The sequence below is a fragment of the Otolemur garnettii genome, unplaced genomic scaffold (genome assembly GCF_000181295.1).
Source record: "Otolemur garnettii isolate 467f Iridium unplaced genomic scaffold, OtoGar3 scaffold00286, whole genome shotgun sequence".
Taxonomy (NCBI): domain Eukaryota; kingdom Metazoa; phylum Chordata; class Mammalia; order Primates; family Galagidae; genus Otolemur; species Otolemur garnettii.
In genome coordinates this window covers 184727-205473 of record NW_003852681.1, presented here as the reverse complement: position 1 = coordinate 205473, position 20747 = coordinate 184727, and the positions used below count along the sequence as shown (strand labels likewise).

Sequence of the window (20747 nt, the reverse complement as noted above, 5' to 3'; positions counted from 1 at the left end):
ATGGAATAAGACACTGGGAGAGAAGTATTCATCAAGATGGGGATGCATTTGTTAAGCTGATTTTACATAGGAAGAAAAATGTCTATTCCGTTAGACCAAGGCACCTTAGAGTAAGACACATTTTGGACATTTTAGATAAATCTAAATCAAAACAAGAAAAAGAGAGCTTTGTCCTTTCCAAAGAAATTTTTTGTGATGTATTAATCTACATTACATGTTTTGGTCAACATTCAAGAAAGGGCTCTATTATTACCAGATCAAAAGAATTCAATGACAGAATATACCCATACTGAGCAGCAAGCAAAAACCATAATTTATCAAAAAATCAGGCAAATCACTTCAACATACTCTTCTGGCCCCTTCAAAGCTTACCTGATTGACTACTTGCTTCAGAATCATGTCACGATAGTCTGCTCCATTACGTTTGATTGCTGTCATTATCAGATCACATACACGGTACACTGTGTCTGGCAACTCATCAAGAAGGTGGAAGCAGCCCGGCAACATGGTATCTGTAAAAGTGTGAAGCTCATCTTGTTCCAATGGGTCTGCATCCTGGAACTTCTCTAGACACTTAGCCTCTTCCTCTTCCTGCTTTTCCCGAGCTTTCCGTTCCTCCTCCTCCTTTCGGCAGGCAACTTCCTAGAAGCAGGAAAGGAAGAGTACATGGGGAAGGAAGAATACATAGGAGAGGCGAAGGATCAAAGATAAGGGAAACTCAGAGAATGCATCTACCTACCCATATGAATTCTCTCTACCTTCTCAGGCAGTTGATATTTCCATTCAGAGGGTAGCAACAAATATGAGTGCAGCCACACAGGTTAAGGCAAGATATGGAGGGACACTTCTAATATCCCAACGCACTGCCAATTTATTGCAGGACCCTACACCACCTCTCACAAAATCATTCCTAGACATTGTCCTATATTCTTGGTCAGTATGGTAAATTAATGTAATTGTTATCTAGGAATACATAGTAAAGTTTAGCCTATTGGTACCACCAAGCATGCTCTGGGGTCTCCATTTGACAGTCAAGATTAATGCTTCATCTACTTCACCTAACCTTCAGATCAATACAAGGTAGACAAGGTAACTCACTGATGGACGAGAAGGTTGAGAAGAATGAGTACTTCTGTACATTTTTCAGGTGGTAATTCTACCAATTACAGCACTAGCAGAATGTTCTCAGAATACTAAGATTTATGTGCTAAGGTCTTCTGGATGCCATTTCCTATTTACCTCGGGTGACTCTGCCCTTTGATCCATTGGAATATCCTGTCCCAAAGACATAGCAATTGCTCTCATCATTTGGTCCTCTTCGGACATGCTGAGATCCTGTAGAGCAATAACAGAAAATCTAGTAATGACATATACCCAAAACAAACACAGTAAGGTTACCCCAACTAAAGGGAATCAGGTATCTTATGCTAAAGCTTAAGAGAGGGGAGTGCCCTCAAAATGCTACTCTCTATAACTAAACCCAACTTGGCTGACTTGACCCCTACAAAGGGTGGAAAATCACAATGAAAATTAAATGTAGGAAGGTGGTTTCAATGGGATCACCTATTCTGCATCTAGGCAAAGTGTGCCTGTACTATTACTTTCTGATTGTGGGTTCTTCTGTAAACCAAGTCCAGTAATTTGCATGGCTGGGGAATAGGAAAATCTGCTCATTATACTATGGAATTTCAAGAGTTATTATGAAAAGAAAATGCTGGCACAGAGAAGTAGTTTACACAAAAGATGACCAGCTACAGAAGGATAAGGGGAAAAAAAAGCTATCATTAGCCAAACCGATACCCTGAAAAATCATAGTTTCTGAGCCAACTCACTCGAACAACTCCTCCCATAATTGGAGGAGGGTGGGTTAGGAGGTACTCTGTGGCCTGCTCCATGGTGCTGGTGTTCAACAGGGCCTCCATGGCATGTTCCCTTGTGAAGCCCATGTCCATGAGCTACAAAAAAAATGCAATAGCTCAGCACCACATCATCAGAGAAATCCAAATGCATTTAATAAAAAAAAAAAAAAAAACTTTTTAAGATGGAAACATAAACTGAGAGCTTTTAATGGGCAGGGGAGACATGTAACATGAATAATCCTTACTGTTTGGTGCTTCCATAGCACTCAAACATAAAGCTAAGAGCAGGGAGCCAAGGTACTCCTAAGCCCATCCTCTAAGAAAATGAGAGAGGGGGATAGTTATTATAATGGAATTATATAATTAAAAGACTGAGATTCATACACAGAAGCATAAACTGATACCAATTTTCTGGAAAACAAAATGGCAACTGAGCAAGTACCTGAAAAAACTGACCCAGGAATTCTACTACCAGGAAATGATCATGAGGTGTACATAAGGAAACTATAAATCAAAGCATTACAACATCAAACTGTAAGAAAATTAATACCAAACAACAAAAGAATGACTAATACATACGAACAAGACTTTAGACATAAAGAGAACATATATACATACAAATTACAAGAAAAAATGCTCTTTAAGATTGAAGGTGAAAACAAAAATCTCATAGGTGACTAAGGTTTCAGAAAGCTCTCTGTTGCAGAATAAATCTGGGTCACAATACCTCTTCCCTTTACAAGTTACCCATAAAGCAGCTGAGAACAGTTTGCTTCCGAAGAATGGACAGCAGCAGGGTACTGAGAATACTGTGAGTACCAATATTAATTAACATGCTTGAGAGGACCAAGATTACATGTCAGCATTCCTCCGTGAGGGGGAAAATAAATGCTAAGAGAAGGAGCAAATTTAAACTGTCTCTAGGTTAACGTAAACGGGCACTTAGTGGTATGTGAACTTATAAAACCCAAAAGCATCACACACCACTGGGTGCAAAGTCTAGCCCCTCCAGTCTGAAGCCACCACCTTACCTGCTGCAGCTGTTGCTGGTTGACTTGAGGTTCTCGGCGGGAGCCACCTTCCTCTTGTCCTGCATCTTCTTCTCCTCGAGAGCCCTCCTTCTCTTTACTCAGTCTCTCACGAATCACAGGTTCTCCTCGGAGGATGTGACACAGAATGGCCAACATGGATTCAGCCATTCGTCCACCGTATACCTTTAGGGGTTTCCGGTTCCAAAGGTTCTTGATACAAGTAAAGGCTGCCTGTAAGTAATTTGAAAATGTGTGAAGATCATTTTACCCCAATTCAAAGGCTCAGGAGGAGTAAGATCTATGTGGACAGTCCTACCACAATGAGTGCTAACAACAAAATCCTAGGCCCTAGCATGAGAGGACATATAGAAGCACCAAGAAGGAACATTTAATTCAATCTGAAGCTTACAGTTGTTATGTTTAATCCATGAAAACTCCTCAAATAGGCTCTATTTCCTTTCTGTAAAGCAGCTATATCTGGGAATAGGATCCAGTGTTTGCTCAATAACATTCTTTCATTAAGGAGAACAAAAACAGTTGGAATTACCTAGTTAGCATGAGAAACACCTCTTAGGTTTAGAATGGTGAATACTCACTTTCTGAGTTACCACAAGGAATCGAAGGGCACTGAACTGTGGAAAGTTCTGGACACCTCCAGGCAATTTGGCAGGCAGTGAATGTGGAGATTCAAGCACTGTGGTGGGATTCACCATCTTCTCTACCAGCATGAGCCAGGCATCTAGGAATTCTCCTGTGCCGTCAGGTAAGTCTGAATGTTCCAATCCCTCAGAAATAGGAACTTTGCCTCCCATGGATAAGGCCCAGTTGAAAGTTCTAAATTTACATAAGTATGGAGAGAGAACATTAACATTTTAGATTGAGGGAGAGTTTACATTTAAAAGGTCCCTAATCTCTACATTGGTAATACATGCCCCTCCTCTTGGAGCAATTACTTCTTAAAAAAAATACCCAAACCAGTGAAACTCAGCTTACAATTTTCTGATGAAGAAAAGTAGAAAAATTACCCTAACAAGAGAAACAAAAGAAAAAGACAGGTATATTACAAAAAAAAAAAAAAAAAAAAAAAAAAAAAAAAAAAAAAAAAGCATGCTTGGTACCAGAAGTCAAAGAAGGAAAAGCAGAGACCCTCACAAACATACCTTAAGGGACGTGCTAAATCTCACTCTAAAAATAAAATGGCAACACAAATGGCTAATTCCCAGAAAATGAAAGGATATAACCAATGGCTATCTCTATGTAACAAGATAAGAATACAAAGAAAGCAGTAGGCTTATAAGGCTCACAGAAAGGACCAAACTCCAAGAAATGTTTCTCTGTGAAGCAACTTGATCCTTACTCAAAAAGAGCATTGTGGCCTCCAGAACAGAGAAATTTTTGCAGCATGAGGTGGTACGGATACTTCCTCTCATCAAACAGCATTGGGGATGTGAAACCAACTGAACAGATGAAGAATGTCAGCCTGAAAGAAGAAAAAAGCATAAATGTAACCTCTGAAGCAGACACAAAAGCAATGGGAAATTCATGTAAAAGTGAATGATAGAGTCAAATGTAGGGGGACCTGTCCAAAGAGAACCGTCCCACCCAAGGAAGAAATGAGTACATAAATATCCCACCCAGGAAAGGCTGAATGTGCCAATTCCTACGCCTCCAACCCTTTAAATTCCCATTCACCTTAACCTACCTGTTGACTCCTTTCTTGGACTCAGCTCACTAGCACCCGGGTGGAAATAAAGGCCACGTTACTCACATAGAACCTGGACTCTGATTTCCTTTCATTCACGTTTCAGAATAATCTTTAATTTTCGGTCCCTGACCTCTAGTTTTTGGTGCCAAGAAAACGGGACAGGGAGAAGACACTTTGGGGGGCCACTATATACCTTGTTGCACCCAAGTAGATGAACTCTTATTCCAACAAAATGAAGGGAAATGGGGGACCCCTTCAACCACTGCCGAAAATTCATCCATTTAATGGTGAGGTGACCATTTGTCCAGAACCTCTTTCTGAAATTTTTTAACTTATCTTTCCCATTCCCTCCATCTCTTAAGCATTCAATATATAGCCCTTCTTTGAGCTTTTTAAAAAACTTATCTTCCTTTTCCCTGTTCTGGGCCCCAAAATTCTTATGGTCCATGCCTCCTAAATCCAGTCAGTCACAGACTAACCCCAGCAAGTCAGAATCGCCCTCCTGTGTGGAGATGCCCTCCTGTGGGTCTGGGCCACTCTCTTCTCCAACTGGTCACACACAGAGGCCTGGTAACCTTCCTGACCCCAGCCACCTCTTTCCTCTTCTACCTCCCAAGTTCTCTTTATATCTTTGCTTTAGCCTCTTTTATTTTTTTACCTCCAATTTCCAGCATGGGGATTGCTCAGTCATGGATTACCCCTTCTTCACCTTTAAGCTGCCTTTTAACTCACCTGAAGGCTCTAAGGCAGTGGTTCTCAGCCTTTCTAATGCTGCGACCCTTTAACACAGTTCCTGTGGGTCGAGACCCACAGGTTGAGAACCCCTGCTCAAATACCTCATCTTTTTTCTGTAACACTGATTGTCATATGTACGAACTCAACAATGGTTCACAATGGCCTGAAAATGGCACCTTTGACCTCTCAATCTTCAATAATTACTGTTGGAGATTAGGCAAATGGTACAAGATTCCCTACATCCACGCCTTCCTCCTCTAAAACATTCCTTCTGCTTGTCTTGTGAACCCTCTCAAATTTTCCTTGTGCAGGTCAGACTGGTTCCCTCCCCCCACCCATCTGAATCTCATTATCGTCTTTCGACCTGGCAGACAACCCTCCCACTTCTCCAGGTCCACAACTCCCTCCCTCAACCTCATTACTTCCCGCAGAAATCCACCCCATCCATCCACTCCCCACCCCCACACCTCCCTTCCAGTGCACATGGTATAGAAAAGACGGCAGAACCAGGAGAAAAAAGAAACATGGTGGACCCAATCCCCTCCTCCACTGGGTCCAGCTGCACCTTTGGGCCATCCACTTCCAGACCACCACAACCTCTATACCCACTCTGAGAGGTTGTGGAAACAGAAGGCATTGTCAGGGCTAATGTCCCTTTTCCTCTCTCAGATCTGCCTCACACAAGTCATAGACTAGGTTCATTCTCCACAGATCTCATAAAATACTCTCAAGAATTTAGATATCTAACCCAATCATATGATCTGACCTCGCAGGATTTATATGTTGTTCTCACTTCCACTCTATTAACATGCACTTTATCTCTCAGTCTGCATCTGATATACAAAAAAAAACACCAAAATCCACCCAGAGCTCTCAGACCCCCCAGGGAGATCTCACTGACCTGGCCTTCAAGGTCTTTAATAACTGAGAAAAGGCCTCTAAACAGCAGTGCTTCTCAGCCATTAAACAAAACCCTGGTACTTCTCAAAACTCCACAGGGCACTCTGAAAGAACAAAATCTCCTCCCAGACGGAGTTTCAAGTGCAATAAACCAGGCCACTGGGCAAAGCAGTGCCCAAATCCAAACCCTATCCCCAAACCTGCAGAGGTCCTCAATGGAAGTCTGACTGCCCAGGTCCTTCTGAGGATCTGATTCACAGACATTCCCAGGACCTACCAGAATTTCCTGACCTCTTGGGCCTAGCTTCTGAAGAGTGATGATCCCCAGAAAATCAGGATGCCCCCCTCGATGCTATCCTGGAAAACTACACTTCAGGTATTTTTGATAATGGAAGGTAAGCGGATCTCTTTTCTAATAAACACAGGAGCAACCTTTTCTATGCTGCCATCTCATAAGGTCCTTTAAAACAGAGGTCTCGGTGGTAAGTAATGACTGTAATTTACGGCATCCTCACATTACTCCACCCTTGTGATGCTCACTCTTTGGACACTTTCACACATCCATTCCTTATTATTCCTTCACACAATATCCCCCTACTAGGTAGGGAGATCCTCAAGATTACAAGCAACTCTGACAATTTCTTCTGGCTTTTAAACACCTTCCTTTTCAGCTGCCCTGAACTCTTCCTCTCTCCTCTCCCCTTCAGGATGCTGGATGTACTTTTATACCAAAATCCTTTTAATCCCATAACAGTGCCTGACACATACAACTCTTCGATTCCAGCAGACAATAAAACAGCTGTTTGGCCCCATAACTATGGGCTTTCCAGCCCTAGCCTCCCCCAATGTAAGCTTCTTCAGTATCACTGGTACAGGAGACTCTGTAGGCTTTATAAAGCCTGATCTCTATTCCCTCAACTCAACTTTTCCCTTATCTGCTTCTTCTTATACCTCTATGGGAATATTTTCCCTCTGTTGGCCACTCCATTTATTGGTGCCTACATGCTAACCATTCTGGTCTCTATACCCCAGTTTTCCTCACCACCAAGTCTCTTTTGTAAATGACTCCTAACTCAGGCCCTGACACATCCCCCTACTTCCAAACAAAAGAGATGTCACCCTCCCTGTACTCATCTAATCCCTGGTCCTTATTCTGTTCCTAGCCTCCTTGGTTATTTCCTATTTTAGGGCCACTAATTATATTTTTCTCATTCTCAGTTTTGAACCAGTAATCCTCCAACTCATCTACTGATTTATTAACCAAGCAGTTACCTAAAAAACAACCTCACCCTAAGTGGTTATCAATCAGTTCAGACTAAAGATCCAAAAATCTTCCTGTAAACACCAATCCCTTCCCTCCTCCTCCCATTTTCCTCACAGGCAGCCCACACTGCCTCTTATTCTGCAGGAAGCAAAGAGATACCATGCTCATTACCCTGCTTCCTTATAAGAGATTAAAAAGACAGGGATGATGAGTCAAATGTAGGAACCTGCCAAAATAGAGCCATCCCGCCCAAGGAATAAACAAGTACATGAATATCACACCCATGAAAAGAGTGAATGTGCCAAGCCCTACCTCTGGCCCTTTAAATTCCCATCCACCTTAACCCCTGAGCTCACTCCTTTCTCAGACTCAGCTCACTAGCACCCGGGTAGAAATAAAGACCATGCTGTCCACACACAGAACCTAGACTCCGATTTCCTTTCATTCACGTTTTAGAATGATCTTTTATTTTTCGGTCCTTGACCTCTCAGTGAAGATTAAAATTTAACAACAAACTGAAGTGACTTGATGGTTTGACTGGAAGGCAGGTGGGAGACTAGAATGGTTGTTAAAGTTTCAAAGGCAAAAAAGGTAACATCTTTCACCTAATAAAGACCACAGGTTGAGTATCTTTAATACGAAAATCCAAAATTTAAAACACTCCCCTAATCTGAAACCTTCTCAGTGCTGACATGGAGTGTAAAGGAAATGTTCCTTGGAGCATTTCAGGTTTTGGATTTTCAAATTAGGGATGTTCAACTAGTATGCATTCCACAATGTTCTAAAACTTTAAAAAATTCAAAATCCTAAACACTTCTGGTCCCAAAAATTTTGGATAATGGACACTCAACCTATATAAAGTCACTGAAATGCCATTTGACTAAAACGCTTAAAAATTTCCCATGTACAGCTAAAACAAGTACCTTACACTTTTTACTTTCCAGCGTAAACAAAAGACCTCCAATTCAGTGGCTTACCCTTATTTAAGTTGAATAGGAATATTATATTCTCTTTATTGAAACTTTATAGTCTCTGCATCTTAAACAGAACCTCACCTGAAGCGAGGAGTAGGTGTGTATGGTGGGGGCTGCCAAGACAAGCCCTTTGTGAGGAGCTTGGTGAGGGCTGAGGCTGTGGATCGAGCGGCAGGTGTCGGTGCTGTAGTGGTGCTGGCAGCATGATGGCTTCTTCTCTGGCGAACAGGTGATCCCACACAAAGTTTAACAAGGAGTCCAAATAGCTCAGCAAGTGCTCGGCCTAATCTGGAGGAAGCTGGAACCCACCAGTCAGAATAAAGCTACATTCTCATAATGGTTTCATTACAACAGATGCATTACTGTTAATACATTTTTACGACTCACCACATCCTCTTAGAATCCCTAGGAAACACTAAATTTGTCTCTACATATGATAATCCACAAAAAAGGACGTTTCACAAAGAACAAAAGAATCTTTCAGGTAGGAAATAGAGAAATATGTTGGAATTCAACATACAACAATGTGAAAGACAAATAAGCACTCACTTTTGTTAGAGGAAACATAAATACCAACTACCTTTGTAGAGTCAATATGGCAATATGCACTGATTAAACAAATGATACATCTAATAGATTATGGAGTCACTTAAAATGCCTACAGAAAACTTTAGAAATGGCAAAACTGGGCAGGTCTGAGTACAGTGGTCTTTATAATTGACCACAATGTTACAGATTCTTTCTCCATTACTACTGTTTCACTTGATCAAACAAAACAAAACAGAACACTTACACCAGAAAAGAACATACATTATATGTTGTCTGATCACATGACTTATGTAGTCTCAAAAGAAAAAATACTGCATAAAAATTTTTACAAGCAGTTTATTAAGAAATTAGGTACATTATAAGCATTTCAAATTTTCATTATGAAACTAAAAAAGGCAGAATATAATATAAACATATGTAAATAGAAACACATTAAAAAGGGAAAGACAATATGCTCAAACATTATATTTGGGTATTATCTAGCTTTTCTATAAATATTTCACGTACTTTTATAATGTTACTCTTAAAATCTTAAATGAAAATGCTGTGGTAGCATTTTTTAAAATCAACATTATTTCATCATGATCCAGAGACAAGAAAGGCTAGGTTTGAATCAAAACAGTTGACCCCTGAACAATACAGGTTTGAACTGCATGGGCCCATGTATCTGCAAATATTTTTTAATGAATATGCTGTAGAACTTTTTTGAGATTGTAACAAGTGAAACTTCCAGGTGAACTGTGTAGCCTAGAAATATCTTAAAATTTTACAAAAGTTAGGTATGTCATGAATGCAGAAAATATATGCAGATACTGGTCTATTCTGTCATTTACTATCATAAAATATGCACAAATCTTTTTTAACATTAAAATTGGTCAAAAACACAAACCTGTATATAGTGACATTCATAGTCAAGAGAAATATAAAACAAATGTAAAGATATAGTATTAACTATAGCATACACTGTATTACCTTAATAGTTTCATAGTTACCTTTGCTTGATAGTGAGCTCAAGGAGTAGTCACTTAAAATGCTATGCATTGGTAATGATTTTGTCAGTAAATTGTCTCTCTAATAAATTATGTACTGCAGTAACAATATTCTACAATTCCTACATATTTTTGTTGTGTTTATTGCAATACCATAAAGCTTAAACAATAGCAAGACCTATACAAAGTGCCAATGGTGACACTAGAAGAGCTACTAAGAAGCAAAGAAAAGTCATTCTGAGAAAAAGTTGGTATGTATTGTAGACTGATGTCTGCAGCTATTACTGCCCATTTTAAGATAAATGATTCTAGTGTAAGAATCCTTGTGACAACAATAAGAAAAGAGATAAAAGAAAATTTATGAAGCCATGGCTGCAGCTATATAAGCAGGTAAGAAAATTTTGCATTTTGTTTTCAAAATCTCTTCTTGTATGGACAGAGGATTGCTATAAAAGAAAGATATACCCATAGACTCATGTGATTTGAGAAAAGGTAAAGTCATTATATAACAACATAAAGGAAAAAGATGAAGGATGAAAGCTAGAAAAGTTAATGCCAGTAAAGGATGGTTTAATCAAAGTTTTAGAGACTAATTTGGCTTAAATGTCAAGAAAACAGGAGAATCAGCTTCTGCCAACCAAGAGGCAGTAGGTGAGATTCCAGATGCTATTAATAAATCAGTGAGGAGAAAAGATATCTGCCCCAATAGGTTTTAATACAAAGGAGAAACACCCTGTTCTGTAAAAATACACAAATGACATTTATCAGTAAGAAAAAGTGAGCACCGGAATTTAAGTCAAGAAGGCTAATTCTACTATTTTTGTGCAAATGCAGTCAAGCTGCTAACCCTGGAGCCTTAAAGGGAAAAGATAAAACACTGGATGCTAGTCTTGTGTTTGTACAAGAAGGCCTGGACAAAGAGAATACTTTTATTGAACAGGTTCCACTGATGTTTGCCCTGAAGTCAGGAAGTACCTTGGCAGTAAGAGACTGCCTTTTAAAGTTCTTTTGATATTAGATAATGTCCCTGGTTACCCAGAACACCATGGGTTCAATAATGAAGTTGTCAAAGAGGTCTGTGTTGCCAAAGACAACATCTCTAATTCAGTCTCTAAATTGGGGGTTATAAGAACCTTTAAGACACATAGTACTCTATGCAGAGGGTTTATAAAGGCTATGGAAGAGAACCTTAATAAAGAGATCATGAAAATCTGGAAGGATCACACCATTTAGGATTCCTTTGTTATTAAAGAAACAAACCATGAAAGATAGAAACAATCAATTCCTGTTGGAAAAAACTGTGCCCAAGATGTTGTGTATGACTTCCCAGGACTTAAAACCAAGTCTATCAAGGAAATCACAAAAGTGAATATACCAAAAAGGCAGGAGGTGAAGGATTTCAAGATGTAGGTCTTGGAAAAATTTAAGAGCTAATAGACACCACCTCAGAAGATGACTTGATGAGGAGAAGCATTTCTGAAACAATGTCAGATGATGAGGAAGAAGAACATGTAGAGGAAGAAGTAGGGGCCAGAAAACAATGAAATCAGACTATCTGGCAGAAGCTTCTGATTATTCAAAACAGCTTTCGACTTCTGCTTTTCTTACTTTTTATCACTGTGTGCTACTATTTATTTCATAAAAGTGAAATATTTCTCCATACCTGTGTGTTTTTTAAATCATTTTCTGTACTGGGAAACAAAAGACTGAGAGATTAATGTGTTTTCTGTTGTTATGGGGGCCTGTTGTTCTCAGCTATTTTTTGAAATTGTTGACTCCTAATACATTATCAGACTTTAATATCTGCTAAATCAAATAGGTGTGAAATGCCATTTCAGTGTTTTAATATACATTTTAAACTTATGAATAGGGTTGGCCATTTTTTTTAATATGTTTTCCACATACAAGTCTTTTGGGGAATGCATACAATTATCTTTCTCTTAAAATTTTCTTTTTTTTACATTTTGGGTTAGTATGAAGGTACACATGAGAGAAAAACACAATTAAATTCCCTATAGGGTACAATGTACATGTCACACTTCATTCTACCTTAAAAAACACAAATAATGTAACCTAATCACACATACCCTCAAGCTTTTGACTTTTAAGAAGACATGGACCCCTTATATGATATAGGCACTGAAACTAAAACAAATGGTGGAACAAAGGTTGGTATCATATAGAAACATATTTATGAAAATGAAAAGGCAAATACCAAAGAGAAATTACAATGTATTTCTATAAAGTTATGCTGAGTGTGCCTACCTCTCCTGCCTTCCCTCCCATCTTCTGCACCTCTTCAGTCTCTGCCACCTGAAATAGAAAAACCTACCCTTCCTCAGCCTACTCAACTTAAAGATGAAGACCTTTACGAAGATTGATTTCTACTTAGTAGTAAATATATTTATTATCCTTCTTTATAATTTTTAATAACAATTCTTTAGCCTACTTTACCTTAATAATAAGTAAATACATACAACGTACAAAATATGCGCTTATTTTATCAGTAAGGCTTCCAACAGATGGGCTATTTAAATTTTGAGGAATCAAAAGTAATGTGGGGATTTTTGACCATGCATGCATGCAGACTAGGGTTGCGGTGTGGGCACCCCAAGTCCAATGCTGTTTAAGGGTTAACTGAATGTCTTGCAGAATACACATGCATGTATGAACCCATCTATGTAAAAATAAGTCTGCTTGAGCTGGTATCACACATACTGTTCCAATTTAGTAAGAAAGAAGCTCAGATAAATAAATATAGCATATGAAGAAGAAAACAGTCCTTTCTTTTTCCTATTTCATCCAAAATACAAGTTCTTAATCCTACTTAGAGAACAGGTAAACGTACCCTGACTGGCTAGAGGTTAAGTATGCCTAGACTCTGAAAGCCTAATGAATTCAAATCAATGGGAAAATATATCCAAATATTAGGTTTACATTTTCTCACCACTGATTTCAGGTAAACAGAGAAAGAGCAAAATAGATTAAAGGTAGTCCAAAGCCAAGAGGAAAACAAAAGGCCAGTAACCACATAGAAACAGACATCAAGTGCATGGACTGAGCAACACAGAAATCCTTGAATGTGTTAAGGTCAAAGAGGTATAGCAAAGAAAGGAGAGATAAACAAGAATATGTTCTTAAATGTACAGTTTTACTTCAATTTGGGGTTAATGCTGGTCTTTTTTTTTGAGACAGTCTCACTATGTTGCCCTTGGTAGAGTGCCATGGCATCATAGCTCATAGCAACCTCAAACTCTTGGGCTTAAGTAATTCTCTTGCCTCAGCCTCCCAAGAAGCTGGGACTACAGGCACCCGCCAGAACGCCCAGCTATTTTTTTTTGGTTGCAGTTGTCACTGTTGTTTAGCTGGCCCCAGGCAAGGTTCAAACCCACCAGCCTGGATGTTGTGGCTGGCACCCTTCTCACTGAGCTATGGGCGCTGCCAGTTGGTCTTCTCAATTAAAATGAATGGAGAAGTAAAAAAAAATTAAGAATAAAATGTAAAAATTCATGTAAATTAAAGATAACAGAAATTTTCTGTTTGTTTTGGGGCACAGTGCAAAGTTCCCGGGAATATTTTTTCACTTTCCTCTATATTTAAGTGTTTAAAAGTGTCAACAGTTGAGGAACATACAATAACCTAGTATCAGTGCACATTTTTAATGCACTCATGTATCCTAATACAGTTTACATAGAGCTGCCAAGCTGACTTAAAAAAAAAAAAAACACATCAGACTATATCACTTACCAGTTATGTTTAAGGGACAGAAAAAGAAAGAGGAGACTGGGTGGATTAGTTTGTGAACAGGAACTAAGGACAGATTAATAACACAAAACTCAAGGGAAGAGTATTTATAGAAGGACATGGTGAGTCAACAATCATGCTGCAGACAAGAAAGAAGGGAACTGAAAAGTATCCAGGGGACTTAGCAACAAGGAGGTTATAGGTATCTTGGTGAGACATTTCACTGGAACGGTAGGAGCAGAAGCTATCTGCAGTAGTGTAAGAGTGAGGAGGAAGAAGGAATTTAAGATGGGAGGGCAGGCACGGCTCTTAAGATGAAATTCTCTCATGCCTGTATCCTTAGCAGCTCATACAGAGCCTGTCACATAGTGAGTATTAAACAAAGTACACCTAAAAATTAGTCATAGATGTTTTAAACTTCCTTAAAGAAAAGAACACAGCTTTTCTAACACAAGGAGTTTGAGGCATGATTAAGGCTCTGAAAGCCAGAAAAGAGAGAAGAAAGAAGAGAATCACTCACCTGACAACAAAGGCTTGATTTGCTTGATTCTGGCAGCCATGGCTGGTGTGATTTTAGATTTGCCTTTAGAGTCTGAAGCAGTAGGTTCATCTGTCTCCATGGGAGCCAGTGTGTCACCATCTAGGCCAATGCCTTCCAATAAGCCCTGGGTAGAAGCATCCATACTTCCAGCATTTCCATCCTGTTCCCCATCTGCAGGCATTAAGAAGGGAGCAGTAAGATCATGCAGAGACAGAACTTACCTGGTTTCTTTTATGATGTATTAACTCTCTAAATATCTATGACTTCCTAAATTTGAAAAAATAAAATAAAAAGCAAATACAACCAAAATACTGTAATATACTCACTTCTGTTTGGAGCTCAACTAAGTAGCTAACGTTGACATTTTCAAATGAAAGCACATAAATAGTTTTTAACCAGGGCTACCTTGGAGTACTGTTGTAGGCACAGCACAACTCAGGTGGTATCATTCACACAGACTACAGTGTATGTGGTATCTGATGTTGTCAACATGGCTGCCATGATAGAATGATATAGTTTGTGAACACACTAAAAGTGGGTATCATAGATTATCACTGGAGAATTCTATTTCCTAGTATTTGAGAATTCTGTATACGGGGTGGTGCCTGTGGCTCAAAAGAGTAGGGCGCTGGCCCCATATGACAGAGGTGGTGGGTTCAAACCCAGCCCTGGGCAAAAACTGCAAAAAACCCCACAAAAAAACAAAAGAATTCTGTATATGAATGTGCAATGTGTCTGGGGGGAGATTATGCTCTTAAAAGTTAAGTTTGCAGCTTTATGCAAACTTTATAACTTACCAAGCTTTCTTCTTCACCTTTGTTAAATATATTAAAGAAATTGCTGCAAAAATATATCTGAATTTGTTTCCTAGTAAATTTATTCTTACCTTCAGTTAAACTAGTATATTTTGACTAAATATGAAATTCTTATTTTGTTAGGTTTGAGTGTAGTTCATTAATTCTAGCCTATAATAACCCTATAATAACCAGCTGTTTTCGTTTGTTAGTTCATAAGCTGTGTCTGCTTTCTTAAATCATTGTTCCTTAGAAATTTCCCTCTGCTTAGTAATTTCAGTCCAAGTTTTAACCATATCTTATACAGTTTTATATAGTAGTTTAGCAATTTTTATTTCCTCCTTGATATAGAAGACAGGAGAAAATACTTTCTTGAAAAGTTGCTTTTATTAATTTTATGTTTGTTGCATTAGTGTCAGAGAATTGTAATTGATTTGTGCTTCCTGTAACCTGGAATTTTCAGTGAGATAACAAAAGAAGTTTTCTAAAGCAGCACTGTCCAAAAGAAACATGTCAGCCACATACATAATTTTCACTATTTTAGCAGACACATTTAAAAGTAAAAAGATCACAATGATAGTAGCTGAAAAAGTAAAAACAAAACAGGTGAATTTTTAACCCAATGTTGTCAATATAGAAATTGGTATTTTACTTTAAAAAGTAAACTGCCTGGGCAGCACCCATGGCTCAGTGAGTAGGCGCTGGCCCCATATATTAAGGGTGGTGGGTTCAAACCCGGCCCCAGCTGAACTGCAACAAAAAATATAGCCAGGCATTGCGGCGGGTGCCTGTAGTCCCAATTACTCAGGAGGCTGAGGCAAAAGAATTGCCTAAGTCCAGGAGTTGGAAGTTTCTGTGAGTTGTGTGACGCCATGACACTCTACTGAGGGCAATAAAATAAGACTCTCTACAAAAAAAAAAAAAAAAAGTAAACTGCCACTGAATTTTTGATAGTGATTTTCAATTTTACAGTTGCAAAAAACTAAACAAAAGATGTTCATTTTTAAAAATAAAACATTAGCAACAAGGAATGGTTAACTCATGTACCTTTACACAGTACTTAATGTTAAGCAAAAATAAAGAGTTCTACGAATTGTTTTAACTAAGACAATCACAATGCCCTTAGGGGGGAAAAAAGAGTATGCAGGCACTTCCAAAATGCTTTTTTTAAGGGGTGGGAAAAATATGGGTGATTTTTCTTTTTACTCCATTTTCTAAGTTTTTTCATTTTGCATATGTATATATGCTTTAAGGAGAAAATGACTAAAATTAGTTTTATTTTAATAGCAAGTAATTAAAAATCAGTGAAAGGATATAAACTGAGGACTGTTGATAACAGAACTAAAATTTCACTATAAACCTAAAAGATAATTGACTAAGATTTTAGTTTCTTGGAGTTACCTGATCTTTTTCCGCCCTGGGTCGTACCTGCCTTCTCATCCTTTGGAACGAGTTTCTGCATATCTGCCTGGCCAAACTCACACCCAGATGGTAGGCTACAACAAGAGAAATAGTGAGTAAAAGCAAACACAACACTGATAAGTTACCTCTTATACACGTATCGTACATGGTCTCTAACTTGCTTGGCTGACATTATTCTTCCTATAGCATGTAGGTTAACCTGAAGAGAATAAAATATACCTGCAATTCTTGAGGCAACACTCCACAAGGTTTCTAACTGGGGGCAGTGCCTGTGGCTCAAAAGGGTAGGGCACCGATCCCACATGCCGGAGGTGGCAGGTTCAAACCCAGCCCCGGGCAAAAATGGAAAAAAAATTAAAAAACAAAACAAAACAAGGTTTCTAACTCAAGTTTCCCACAAGTTTTCTAACTCAACTATTTAATATCTGGCTAAAAGTAGGACTAAATTTTAAACACCTATCATGCTGATGGACACAGTGTAGTCCAGATACCAAATCTAAGACACACAAGATGCTACAATTTGTCAGCAAGTTCCTAGACTAGTTTAAATGAGAAGGACAAGGAAGCCTCCGAATACTTTAGTCTATCTTTCCATCCCCTACACCAAAACAGTCCTTCAGACTCACTGAGCTTAGCTGTCTGTCAAAAAAGCTATCATAGTAGTAAGAGAGATGGCTGTTCTCTTACCTGTTAGGGGTACACAGCGAGAGGAGGACAGTGCTTTCCCACACCAGGGAACAGTATAACTGGCTCAGCTTGCTTAGAACACTCAGACCTAACTGAGAGCCCCACTGGTTTACAGAGATGGAACGGATTTCACTCTGCAACCAAAGCAGAAAAAATTTCACTTTCAAGATGTTCTTTGACTAATTGTATTCAAAATCAACTTTCAGCTGTTTTAGGAGGATAAGGGATTCTACTTTTCCTATATTGCTTTTCTCAAAAGAGTTGTCTGAGTCCTCAAAAGGTCCACATTTAAAACCACAGTTCCACAACATATCCTCTTACAATATTTACAAACTGTTTCTAATATCCCTTTTTCATTTCTTGTAATTGCTCTTTGTAAAGTGAAAGACAAGTATCATAGGCAACTTTTCCACAGTTTTATAGATTCATTAATTACTTTTAAATTTTTTCTTGGTATTATATAATTTACTTAAGTAGTTTATATAATTCCTTGAAATTAACTTAATTTTCATTTTATTTCATTCAACAAAGTCATAAAAATAAACCCCTTTCTTTTGTTACTGCTCAACACCATAAAACAGTGCTGTTGAGCTAGCTGTAATACCACTTATCTTCAGAATCAATTACCTGTGCAATAAAGGTAATAAAATTGGGAACACATACACAAAAATGATTTTCCCTCTCTCTCTCTTTTTTTTTTTTTGGAGACAGAGTCTCACTATGTCATCCTCAGTAGAGTGCCATAGAATCATAGCTCACAGCAACCTCAAACTCTTAGGCTTAAGAGATTCTCTTGCCTCAGCCTCCCAAGTAGCTGGGACTACAAGTGCCCACCACAACACCCAGCTATTTCTTTGTTGTAGTTGTCACTGTTTTTTAACAGGCCCAGGTGGGTTTGAACCCACTAGCCCCAGTGTATGTGGCCAGCGCCCTAACCACTGAGTAATGGATGCTGAGCCAAAAATGCTTTTCTGAGACCTGAAACCAGATTATGTATGGCAGGCAAATGGTTTGATACATAGGATCAAACTATCCATGGTGAAATGTTCTATGCCATTCTATAACGAGGCTACATGCACATGTACAAATCAAAAGTAATATGGTCAGATGAGCATCTGACTGAGGTTTGCTTATTAAAAAGGGTTAACTATGTATCCCAGTTGGCCTATATAGATGGTATAGATGAATTAATGCCTAATAATTATTTATAATAACCTCTTTAATTCTCAAAAAGTTCCCCCTCACATGATGAATTATATGGTCATCCAACTTCCAAAAGAAAAAAAATCTCAGGAAGAGTAAAAGTACATAGCAACTTGGAAGCATAAACACAAATCATCCCACCACAAAGGCAGATGTAAAAAAAAAAAAAAAATCTCATCTTAAATCTGTTATTTCAGCTGATACCCCAGGCAGATCTGCTTCTAAGCATGGTATCCAGCTAGGGGTATGCTCTAGATATTTCACTGGCTTTAAACCAGTATGTTCACATTATTTTTACCTGTCCAACTCTGCAAGTATGAACAAACATCATGATGTAGGCATGAGCAGCAGTGAGTGCATGCAACAGAGGTGTGGCCTGAGCTGAAAGAGTAGCATCAGCAACATTGCCAGCACAAGCCAGTTCTCGCAACAATACTGAGCCCCCCGGGGATTCAATGGGGCGATGTAAAGGCTCCAAGGAGGAAAGGATGGAGTCCAATTGAAGGAGACCTTCCTGAAGGACTTTGGGTTCATGTGATAGTGTCTGAAACAAGAATAATAATTAAATTGTTAATATATAAGGAATGCCATATGTATCATGTCTAGATGGAAAGAGTTCTGGAGATTGGTTGAAAAACAATGTGAATATGCTTAACACTACTGAACTATACACTTCAAAATGGTTAAGATGCTAAATTTCTTGTTCTATGTAGTTTACAAGTGTGAAAAATAAAACAAATAAAGGAGCTTAATTTTGACAAAATTCGAGCAATGAACTATAGGCAAACAGCAAAATACAAAATTATCCAAGAAAGTAAAAACAAACAAACAAACAAACAAACAAAAAAACCCAAAACCAAAACCATGACTACCAATGTTGAAAAAGGGAAAACACACATGGCTACCAGAATGTGATAAAAATCATCCATAACAAAGAAGGATAATATGCTAATAAAACCCATAGCTATAAACCTTTCTTGGAGATATACTTTCCCCTCCAATAAATTCAAACATGTTAGAAGTACATACCAAACTCAGGAACAAAGGGAAAATATTTTGACTTTTCAATAGGAAATAACATGACACACTATACATATATTAGTCACAAAATTCACTTACATAACACAAATTTACCTATTATTTTTTAGTTGGAGGGAGAGCACAGTAAAAACATACACACACACATATAAGTATTGCAAAACTGATTTCTAAGAGGAAATGAAAATTAATAAATTAATTGGCCAGTTGCTTCTTACCAATATGGATTTGCAGACACCTGCAACAGCCTGACAGGCAGCAGATGTGGGAAAGTCAATGGGCAGATTGGGAAGACCCAAAATGGTAACCAAAGGCAAGAGTCCTTTCTGATTCACAAATTCCTGGCAGTGGTCATCTGTTGTATTGTTGCTCAGAATAGATTCCACAAATTTCATCTAGGTAATAAATTTTTTTTTAAAAAGTTAGAGCCCGACACTTGGAACAAAAAGGCCAGTTTAGAGTAAGGACAGAGATATCCTTATAATTATGAAATCAGTATTTTCTACATTACCAAAACCTTAGGTAAACAGGGCTAAATGTATAGTGATATGAACTCTAAAACATCCAGGAATTAATTAATTACAACTCTTCCCAATCTACCTTTTCAACCAGAACAAGAGTCAGATAATTTAAGATAACAGAGAAATTAATGACAAGTTCAGGGGCAACACTAATCAAGTCTGATTTTTTAATTTGCTAATTTAGTGATCCTTACAAGGTAATCTGCCACATCTCCTCTGAAGGCAAACCTCAGGGATAATTTTCTCCAAATGTGCTTATAATGCAAATAAAACATGCAACTCTGGAAAAGTGTTTGTCCCCCCACCCCCAAACCATATTTTAAAGGGTAAGAAAGTAAAATGTGGACAACATACACATAGAAACAAGAGAAACCATCTCTGGAAGTCTTGAAAGTGCTTAATAGACTAGAACAAATGTTTAGAGGGCTTTCCCTTACTGGTAAACAATTCTGGGAAAAATTCAAATTCTTCACTTTTTCCTGTGAGATAGATATTTGGGAACTTAAAAGGTCACACTGACCAAAAAAAAAATAAAAATAAAAAAAAAAAAAAGGAGAGAGACAAGTTAATGGGTAAAAACTATGTTGAGACACATTCAGAAAACCTAAGTAGAATATTCCTAATCCAAAATATACATTTTTTGAGACAGAGCCTTAAGCTGTCCCCCTGGATAGAGTGCTGTGGCATCACAGCTCACAGCAACCTCCACATCCTGGGCTCAAGCGAGTCTCCTGCCTCCGCCTCCCAAGTAGCTGGGACCACAGGCGCCCACCAGAACACCTGGCTGTTTT

The 20747-nt window shown here is 38.4% G+C and overlaps 1 protein-coding gene across 13 annotated transcripts in view; it reads right to left on the bottom strand.

The window, feature by feature from the left end:
• The window catches only part of HUWE1 (HECT, UBA and WWE domain containing 1, E3 ubiquitin protein ligase), a 163653-nt gene that overhangs the window by 55139 nt on the left and 87767 nt on the right, over positions 1-20747 (bottom strand). For 11 of the 13 annotated variants that reach the window (XR_002771347.1, XM_023508890.1, XM_023508889.1 and 8 more), the window contains 12 exons: positions 19654-19830; positions 18696-18941; positions 17195-17328; positions 16487-16581; positions 14271-14462; positions 8550-8766; positions 4248-4370; positions 3487-3724; positions 2891-3121; positions 1833-1955; positions 1240-1335; positions 373-642 (listed from right to left, as the gene is read on the bottom strand). Coding sequence is in view for 12 of the 13 variants with exons in the window: in XM_023508890.1 (XP_023364658.1) it covers positions 373-642; positions 1240-1335; positions 1833-1955; positions 2891-3121; positions 3487-3724; positions 4248-4370; positions 8550-8766; positions 14271-14462; positions 16487-16581; positions 17195-17328; positions 18696-18941; positions 19654-19830 (2142 nt within the window). In the remaining variant the exon portion in view is untranslated. The remainder of the gene's footprint in view (positions 1-372; positions 643-1239; positions 1336-1832; positions 1956-2890; positions 3122-3486; positions 3725-4247; positions 4371-8549; positions 8767-14270; positions 14463-16486; positions 16582-17194; positions 17329-18695; positions 18942-19653; positions 19831-20747) is intronic. The other 2 variants (XM_023508893.1, XM_023508895.1) reach the window with 2 other exon arrangements.